General features: G+C 32.9%; 2 protein-coding genes across 2 annotated transcripts in view; both read left to right on the top strand.

The window, feature by feature from the left end:
* Positions 1-10629, top strand: part of Actn (alpha actinin) — a 109007-nt gene continuing 98378 nt past the window's right edge. Inside the window, exon 1 of the mRNA XM_075300460.1 lies at positions 1-18. The gene's annotated coding sequence lies outside the window, so the exon portion shown is untranslated. The remainder of the gene's footprint in view (positions 19-10629) is intronic.
* usp (retinoid X receptor ultraspiracle) lies at positions 2895-5309 on the top strand. The gene has a single exon (XM_075299097.1). The coding sequence runs from the start codon at positions 3124-3126 to the stop codon at positions 4498-4500; it is 1377 nt and encodes a 458-aa protein (XP_075155212.1). The 5' UTR covers positions 2895-3123; the 3' UTR covers positions 4501-5309.

The raw sequence follows: 10629 nt of genomic DNA, 5'->3' as shown, positions 1-10629 counted from the left end.
ATAATTTGCCGAGAAACTGTGAGTAAATTTTAATTAGGCTTCATGCAAAAGATAATCAATGGACGTTGTTGTTGGATTCTTCTTTCGTTGCATCTCCACAGTGTTTTTGTTGGTTTATGTTGTGAATTCCATTTGGACGCCGATAGAGAAGAAATGCACATAAACAAAGAGTGTGGTGAATAAAGACAGAGGGATGTAAGGGCACATTTTTGGCGAATCGTATATGCGTTCTCAGTTATTGAGAGTGTCATATGTCAAAACTGTAGATGGCTCTGATTGTAGTGTTTTCGAGTACATCCCCAACCAACTATCCCCAAGGCACAGGAATTTTAGTTCATTATAAATAAATATGAGGTTTCTAATCAATCCTTCTCAGGATTGTTTATTTTCAGATCGCTTTCTTATTTTACAAGATTTTTAAAACATAAACTCCAATTTTTCTCGTCAACTTTTAAACGCAATCAATTATTCCAACTGCAACTCGATACATGAATAAATCATTTCATGTGAGAATTGGTAGACATTCGAATACATTGAAGCATTTTGTCCTATTGTACCTAAATCTACCGAAATAACATACTTCAATATTTTACATCAGTTGGATGATTATTTAATTTTGATTTCAATGGGACTCAAGAATATTACCGAATTTTTAAACCTGCGAGCATATAATAATGAAAACAAAAATATGTATATATAGAGTAGTAGATTTCAATTCGCTAAAAGGGGTTTTCGCTAAAAGGGTTGCTCAAATAAATGGAAATAAATAAGTAAAAATGAACAAGTTGTATTTAACAGTATGCGTAATATTTCGTCTTTGTAAATCATCTCCCTTGTATCTCTAAGCATAGGATCGATCATCAAACGTAAATAAATTAAATTTGGACTCATCAGTAAGCATAACTGTGTCCCAAAATGCAATATTTTTATCGATGTATAAAATAATTATATATATTTCTTCGTGGTTTTTAATTAATTATAATTTATAATTTAAATCGCAGATTACTATCTTAACAACATTAATCACATACTGTAATTTAAAAGATTTTTGAATATCTTGTAGTATGTGAATGAATAAATAATAATAAAAAAATAATATCTTCATTAATTCGATTTTAACTAAAGCACAACTTTTTTTTTTTTGCTGTAAAATTGCCTAATTTTTTGAAATATTAAAATATCATTAGAAAATCTTATATAAATTATTTCAACACCACATAAAAAAATACAAAGTCAACTTAGTATTTCGTTTTTTATCTGTACTTATTAATTTACAAGTAGATTATTTCGAAATTTTAATTTTTTATTTACTCCCAAGACATACAGCAATGCATCTGGTATGAATTTGGAGAAAAAAAAAGATTCGGCAAGTTAAAAACAAGTCTTCAATGGCTGAAATCATTTTAAGAGTTTAATAATCTTTAAATGATAGGTGTCAATTATAAATTTACGAGTGAACAATTTGTACACTGCACCTGCAAAAGATTTAGAAATGTTGAATTTTTGGCTAATATTGTATATATTTACTAGGGCTGTCATTCGTGATCGATTTTTAAAAAAATCCCGGGATCTCGGGATTTTTTTTTGGGATCCCGAAATTTTCGGGATTCTTTAAATATTTTAAGTAATAACTATCTATTGAAACAAGAAATTGTTGTACAATAAACCAATTTAGTTTTTTTCAGTTTTATTAACAAAAAGAGAACATACGAGTAAATTTAAAAGCAATTTCAGATTTCTATCATACTTAACGAACACTTAGTCCAACTTAACTTCTGAAGAAACGAAAAACAAAAATATTGTGACAAAAATAAGTTAAAAAGCAATCTAATATCGCTATCTTACTCAGCAAAACATTTTAAGGATTAGATTAGATTACCGTTTGTACTTCATCGATTTAGTTAAAAATATCAAGACATCCATTTTTATCACATACATTGAATGAAGACTTCAATTTATTAATAAACTATCCTAAAAAAGCCAAAAATTTAACAAATTGGAATTATTTTTTCCGGATCCCGAAAAATCCCTGTATCCAAATATAAATTCTCGTGACGGGATTTATCCCGGGTAACAGACTTAATATTTACTGTATTTTATGTTTCTACTTTATAAAGCTAATAATTATTTATTAAAAAAATATCTCCCAGAAATCGTAAAATAAACTCCATAATATATTTTCTTATTGAATTGATTCAGATTTCTTCCTAGAAGAATATGTAACTACGAAAAAATTTTACAATTAACAGATCCCGAAGAAATATTAGTCTATTATATATATTTTGTAGAAATAACCTTTTTCACAAAGGAAAGCACGCATTTCTGCTTTTCATTTCTCTTTTATTATTCACCAATTGAATTGGGTAGTCTGCATAATTTCTATATTCTTAATATTTAACAATAATTATTATTACATGAGTTGCAATGATTAGAATGCCCTACTTGCATGCAAATGTGAACTTGTAATTTTCTAATTTATCTAGAAATAAAATTTTGGGTAGGTTAGGTTAGGTTAGGTTAGGTGGCAGCCCGATGTTCAGGCTCACTTAGACTATTCAGTCCATTGTGATACCACATTGGGTAAAATTTGACAATTTTGAAGACAGTTGAGTACGAAAATGTCCTCTTATTTTCTTTGTTTATTCTTAAATTGAACTGTAAATTCAGCGTCGGGCCATTTATATGTGGCATTAAAAAGCCATTATTGGTTTGTTTGTTTGTTTGAGTAATGAGAAAATTCTTTTATAATAAAAAGCTGAAATCAGCTGGCTTTATGCTTCCACCTTGTAATAAGTGTACCGTATTTGTTAAACAGTTTGTGTAAAATACACCCCTGTTGTTGGACAAGTTTCTCTCTTTGGTAGTGTGGTGAATAACGCACTTTGGAATTAATTTACTAGAGGTGAATTATATACGTGAGAAAATAAAATGTCGACGCGAAAAGTTTTCATTCATTAGTCAGGCACTGAGTAGACATTCTTTGTTTGTAAAGAAAAAGTTGTACGATTCCAAAAACATTTGAGATTTGCACAAAAACTGGAAGTGTTTGATGTAGAGCAAACGACGTATCTACCAGATAAATCTTTTAAGGAATAGACACTGTAGCAAAACGAACACAACATAATGGACAATGATCAAGACCCTGGATTTCGTCTTAGGCCTATGTCACCGCAAGAGATGAAGCCAGACATCTCGCTTTTGAACGAGAATAATGCATCTAATTTTTCACCCAAACCAGGTAGTCCTGGACCATTTGGGGCCATTGATTTGCAGGCAATGAATGTGGCAGCCAACAATCAAAACCAAATGCTGCAGACAACTCCGCCACAGCAACAACTACAGCAACAGTATCCTCCCAACCACCCCCTCAGTGGTTCGAAACATTTGTGTTCCATTTGTGGTGATCGGGCCAGTGGCAAACATTATGGTGTTTACAGCTGTGAGGGTTGCAAAGGCTTCTTTAAGCGCACAGTACGCAAGGACTTGACATATGCCTGTCGGGAAGATCGCAATTGTATAATTGACAAGCGTCAAAGAAATCGCTGTCAGTATTGTCGTTATCAAAAGTGTTTGGTATGCGGCATGAAACGTGAAGCTGTCCAGGAGGAACGCCAAAGAGGCACCAGGAATGCAAATGCCAGGGCTGCTGGGGTTGGTGGTATAAGCGGCAGTGGAATTGGAAGTGAGGACTTTAAGCCAAGCAGTTCATTGCGCGACCTTACCATAGAACGCATTATAGAGGCCGAACAGAAGGCTGAGTCATTGAGTGGTGATAATGTTTTACCATTTTTGAGAGTTGGCTCTAATTCCATGGTTCAGTCGGATTACAAAGGTGCTGTATCTCATCTTTGCCAAATGGTGAACAAGCAGCTCTTCCAAATGGTGGAATACGCCCGTCGTACACCACACTTTACACATTTGCAGAGAGAAGACCAAGTCATTCTCCTTAAGGCTGGTTGGAACGAGTTATTGATAGCAAATGTTGCCTGGTGTAGTATTGATTCTCTAGATGCCGAGTATGCAACACCTGGTGGGGTGCATGATAATTCTTTTGGTCGCCGGTCCCCAGTGCGTCAGCCCCAACAGCTCTTCCTTAATCAAAATTTCTCATATCACCGTAACAGTGCGATTAAAGCCAACGTTGTCTCCATATTCGATCGCATTCTTTCCGAATTGAGCATAAAAATGAAGCGTCTGAATATCGACCGCTCCGAATTGTCATGTCTGAAGGCAATTATTCTCTTCAATCCTGATATTCGAGGGTTAAAATGCCGCAAAGATGTCGAGGGGTGCCGTGAAAAGATCTATGCTTGTTTAGACGAACACTGCCGTACAGAACATCCTGGTGATGATGGAAGATTTGCACAATTACTTCTTCGCTTGCCGGCACTGCGTTCTATAAGTCTCAAATGTTTAGATCACTTATTCTTCTTCCGATTGATTGGTGAACGGCCGCTGGAACAATTGATTGCTGACCAATTGGATTCACAAGGATGTTAGAAGACAAATTCCCTATATTCTTATTGTGAATATAACCGATGAAGGCATCTGGACGAATGCTTGTGGCGACTGGTGGGCAAGTTATTTAGTAGGCTAAGCCTCGTACTAATTACCGCCTACCCATCGCAAGCAATGTCCGCCGAATTCACCGAATAGTAGCTATAGTTCTGTTAAGCTCTAAAACAAAATCTCTTGTTCTCCGTTATTTTAGATTGATGATTACGAGGGAGAAGGATAATTTGTATATAACACCACGTCAGCACGATCCGCAATCCTTGAGGATACTGACCATAATATATGTATTCCGTTGAAGATTTTAGATGACCTACATAGAAAAACGAAATTGCTTAATATGGTTGGGCCAAGCTCAAACATTACGTCTAGATTCACCATGAATTATTGGGCTTATTCAGTTATTGCTTCATTTCCTTAATCCCTTAATATTTAATGTCGATTTTATGTCTGCTTTTTAGAATTCTCAGCCTATTGGGATTAGGCGTACAATAGTTTCTCGTCTTGATTCGTGTAGACAATTAATTATGATATGTACTGTTTAGTTTTGTTTTTCTTTTATTAGTTCACGATTGCCTTAATTTTAGTTGCATTTGTATAGAGGTAGATATTTTTTTACACTTTTTTTTCTATTTTATATTGATTCGATTTAAAAAGAGATCTTATATGTAGGTCTATGTGTGAGTGTAATTAAGCGATATGAAGAAAAAAAAAAGTATGAATATAGTGTTCGATTATTAACTATTGTATATTATTAACGGTTATTAATAAACACGTTACTTATACACTTATAACAATTACACAAAAAAGAACCCACTACAATGATATATTATAAAATATAGATATTTACTCTGTTGAAAAAAAAATGAAGTTTTAATTCTTTTTTAATACAACCTTGGGGCCAAAAAATTCCCGGAATTTATTCAGGATATTAATGCCAATTAATGCGCCTATCCACTACCAGATGAATGTGAAAAATGAAGTATGTCCGCGATGGATGTATTTCACTTTAAAGAAATTTTAATGTTTTATTTATAAGAAGTGAGAAAAACTAATATTTAATTAAAACAAGAAAGGAAAGTCTAGAGTTGGGCACGACTTTATTACACCCTCTACCACTTTGTATACCCTATTTTTCGATACCATCTAAAATCCTTTAAATTTGTTGGGTTTATGTTCCTATATACATATATTTAAATCTGAAACGATTTGGACAAATTTTTTCAGACTTCCACAAAATCTCTAGACTTAAAATTTATCGGTTATTGCCCTTAGTATTATTTCCATTTATTTGAGCAATTCAAAGCATTTAAAAGGCCGATTTAACGAATTACAATGTACTACTCTAGTATTAGAGGTATAGGAAAATTCATTTCATTTTCATTTTTCGACACCAGTTTTCTACTTGGTAGTGCCGATTTTACAAAGCAAATGTGTGTACTTTGGTCATATTTGCCCAAATTGAAAGAACGTATAATTGTACTCCCTGTGCAAAATTTAAAAATTTTCGTTATGAACTTTGGCCTCCGTGGTCGTATGTATCTTAAATCGTGGTCATATGAATCTAAATGTGGAGCTATATCTAAATCTGAACCGATTCCTTGCAAAATTTGAAGTTTTGTGCCAAATTTGAAGTCCAATGGTCTTAAACTGCAACCTTGACTTTGATCACAAAAACGTGTTCACAGACATATATATCTTTCGCACGATTTAAACTGATATGACAATAGAGTCCAAATTTTTACTCCGATTTACTTGAAATTTCGCACAGGGAGTAGCATTAAAACTCTTACTTTCCGTGCCAAATTTCCGTGTGAAAATGGTTCAGTGTTAGATATAGCCCCATACAGTGTTACCGTTGGAAATTTTGAAAAAGTCGCATACTCAAACAAAAGATCGCACAAAAAAGTCGCATAATGATAAAAAAAAGTCGCATTCATTTGTAAAGAATTTTTATTACATAAACTATTCTATAAATCAAAACAAAAACAATAAAGGAACAGTCCATTTAACAAAAAAGGAAATTTTACCAACTTATTGTATCATAAAATCCAGTAAAATGTAAACTTGCAATAAAGTAAAAATGGATTTGTTCTCTTTCCTAAAATTAGCAGAAATATAAGTGAACAGCATCCAGTACCAATTTACCTTCAGCCAATTAAAAACTTTTAAATCAATTAAATTAATAAAAATATTTATTTTTTATACTACACTTCTAATTGACTCTGTGAAATATATTGCCCGTATTATTTGTTTATGGCTAACTCTTGCAAGATTTTACTGGGAAAAAAAAATTCTGCAAAAACTTGCAACTTCTCTATTTCTCAAATGGAATATGGGGATTCAGCTATATGAGAGCTATATATTAATATCGACCGATATGAACCACACTTGACGAATCATATAATGGATGCAAAACAACACTACAGCAAATCGGATGAAAATTCCGAAATCGGTCATCATGGCGCTATACAGTAGGTGACGGATATAAGTACATCTCATATAAAACAAATATGCATATAAGAAAGTTAATAAAGAATACCATACTGATATATAATTATTGTCTATAAGAAAAAAACGCATACTGTGTGTGTTTTTCCGAGTTTCTTATATCCGTTACACACTTTACCAAAATAAACCAAATGAGGGTCTCTTGTAGTCTTAAAAGTCTTCTTCTTACTGAATTTCAACTTTTGTTATTGTTAGGCAAAATTAAATTAAAAATTGGACCTTTTCAAAAAGTTTACTTTTCCAAATTTTAAAAAGATGAAAAGTTTGTGGAAAAAATTGGTCCAAAATAAACTTTTGTTGTGGCAATGCTGATGACAAGTGCACTCTTTTTTTATAGCCGAATTCAAACGGCGTCTCACATTGCGGTGGATTACTTAGAGAAGCTTTTAAACACTCAACATCCACAGCAGAAACACACTCTGCTCTTTAGTCGAAACGGGGTTGTATCCATGACTCTTTGTATACAAGGCGGACCATTGCACAACGGTGGCTTCGCCTAAGGCGCACGGCGATGAATTCCCATTTATAAAAATTGCTTCAAATTTTAAAACTTTCCTTTTGTGCGACTTTATTTATGTTACTAATAAAGTTGAAATAAATAAATAAATATTCGCATGCGTGCGACTAAAGTCGCACATTTTGCATATTTTAAAAAAGTCACACAAGAAGTCGCATGATGTCAGAAAGTTTGCACAATGCGACTAAAGTCGCACAACGGTAATGCTGGGCCCATATATATTTTTATCCGATTTGGGCAAAAATGGTCCAAATTAAACTGTTTTGGTGGTCAGGGCATGTCAATATTTCTGTTAATGTGCATGCTGACAATGCAATCTCTGGAAGATGTAAAAGACGTAGGAAGATCTTAAAAGATGTGCTAAACAAGGGAACAAAATTGAACTTTTTTGTGTTGATTTGAACTTTATAGCAAATTTTCACTAATTTTGGGGTCGTTGATTTCAAATCCAATCTTTTCCAATTTTTCTGCTCGACTTTTCGAGATATGCCATCATGTTCAAAATTAAGGCACTTCCGCTACATATATTGGAAATGGTTCACCTATTAAATTAAACAAAAAAAAAAAAATCCCAAACAATATTCTCTTTAAGCCGTGCCTACATTGTTTTTAAATTTTCCAAATCGTTTTGGAGAGCTGATAGGAAAAACCAAGTGCAGATTTGGATTCAGCGTACCAAATAACCTTAAAAAAACAATATTAAGTTCTTAATCAACAGAACCATAAAAAACTAAGTTATTACATTCAAACACTTACACATAAGAAAATGTTATTTTTGTATGGAAATCGCGATTTATATCAATTCAGCAAACCGTGGTCAAAATCAAAAGTTATGCACCGATTGTAATGAAATAAAGCTCATTTTATTCTAAATATATTTAACTAACTGTTTCTAGACCAAAATTGTGACTTTTAGTTTTTAGGAATTTTTAAACAACAATATTTTTTTTAATTCTATTTTTTTTTTCAAAATTTTAAAGAAATCTCTAAAACTACTTGGAAAATTGAAAAACAATGTAAGCACAGCTTGTTTGGGAGTTTCGGTTTTTTTTGTTTAATTTAATATGGCGAACCGTTTTCAAGTTATTGTAATATATTTAGCGGCAGTGCCTTACCCAGCAAAAAAAATTGGAAGTCCTTCTGAAAGCAAAACTTTAAAAGAACTTCCAAAAATGCCCTCCCAAAGATGTTCTTTATTTTAACTGCACAGGAACTTCATTTGAGTCAATTTTTTTATAACTCGCTTATTTCATATTTTTAATGATATATTTATTTTTTGTTGTTTCAAATAGGTTAAAAATAGATTAAGAAATAATAAACTGGTAAAAATTATTTAAATACAAAAAATGGTAAATCCTTTCTAAAAAAATTCCGAATTTTTGAAAATGTTTGATGACAAACGTTCCAGACAAGCGTTATAAATCATTAAAAATCATAAAATTTAAAAATTTTTTATTTGTCAAAATATCACAAAATTTCTTAATTCACATCCAAAACACTGAATTCACATCACATCTTAAGAAGTGATGCAAATTCAGAGTAGCGGCTGCTGGAATGGTGGACATCCGTACTATGACAAGCCCATGTTAAATTTATCGCTTCTGCGTCAATTTGGCACCACTTCCGGATCCAAAAAGAACATTTTGGCTACTTTTTTGGCGGCGCTTTTTTGCTGGGTTTGTAAACATAAACATTGAAACATTAAGTCAATGATTCAACAAATTATTAATTAAAAAATGAACTTTTTAATCAAACTCGGAAAACTAAGTCAGTTAAAAAAGTGATGGGCATTTTTTTAATTTTTAATTAAATGGAGCAACTGCAGTTTATGGGCCCTTCACCGAATTGCTTAAAATTAATAAATGTTGTGTCATTCGGAGAGCTGATTCCAACCAAGTGACCCATAGCCGGGGAAGTACCTGGGTCTTGCGACTGCGTTAGACCACTTTGGACTCTGTCCATAGGAGAAAGTCTTAAACCCCCGTATAAAAATGCATTAGATAAGCTTTCATTTGGTATCAAGTTTGTTCAGATTGGACAACATACAAAGGAAATATATCATGTTTTTATTGACCCTTTCGAGGGTTATATCTCAAGACCCGGGTACTTCCCCCGGCTATGGGTCACTTCGTTGGAATTAGCTCACCGAATGACACAAAATATATGAAATTTACGCAATTCGGCCCATAAACTTCAGTTGAGCCTAATTTAAAATCAATTAAATTTTTAATTGAATCAATTAAAAAATTAATTAAAATTTGCTAATGAAATCAATTAATTTTTAATCAATTCTTTTGCCCAATTAAAAATGTGATTGATGCTATCAATTTCGTGATTGAAGACGTTTCAATTAAAATATTAATTGGATCAATTAATTTCCTGATTGAATCAGAAAAAGTTTTTTGTGTGTACTAGCCGAACGCGGCCCGTTTCGAAGCGCCTTCTGAAGCATATTTGTAAGAACATTTTGAGTTAACTTAATCAACCTTCTGAAAAAAAAAATCGAAAAGATTTGAACTCTTTAATTAGTCTGGCACAAAAACTGATCGAAAGATCATGTATCTTGTATTAGTTTAATCACTATCTAACACGTTCCATATAAATTTCAAGTAAATCTATTTTTTTAAAGGTACGTCTCAATCCCCGCTCATTTATCGACAAAAAAGAAATGAATGAAACTCTCAACCTTTGGGAACTTTTCCTCAAGTCTCAAATCTGGGGCAAGGAGAAGGTTCACTCCCCTTCCAAAAATTAAAAAAAAAAAACAAAGGGGCCCATATTAATTTCATAACCTCCGCACACGTCCTCTGTAAATTTCAAGTTAATCGCAAAAGTTTAACTTATTTACCAAACATCGCAAAATAAAGTAGCGGATCTTTTCTAGACGCCCCCTTCAACCTTCCCTGAAAATTTTAAGCAAATCGGAGATCTTTGATCTAGTTTTCAAAAAGTATGGCAGGGGGAGGTCCCCCTCCTTGACCAGATATCAAAAAATGAGGTAGTCTATTTCCACCACATGATCACCCTCAACGTTCTCCGAAAGTAAATTGATTCAGTCGTTTCCGAGCTTACCCGGAACATACAAAACA

Source organism: Haematobia irritans, chromosome 3 (assembly GCF_050003625.1).
Source record: "Haematobia irritans isolate KBUSLIRL chromosome 3, ASM5000362v1, whole genome shotgun sequence".
NCBI lineage: Eukaryota > Metazoa > Arthropoda > Insecta > Diptera > Muscidae > Haematobia > Haematobia irritans.
This window is presented reverse-complemented; position numbering and strand designations above follow the sequence as displayed.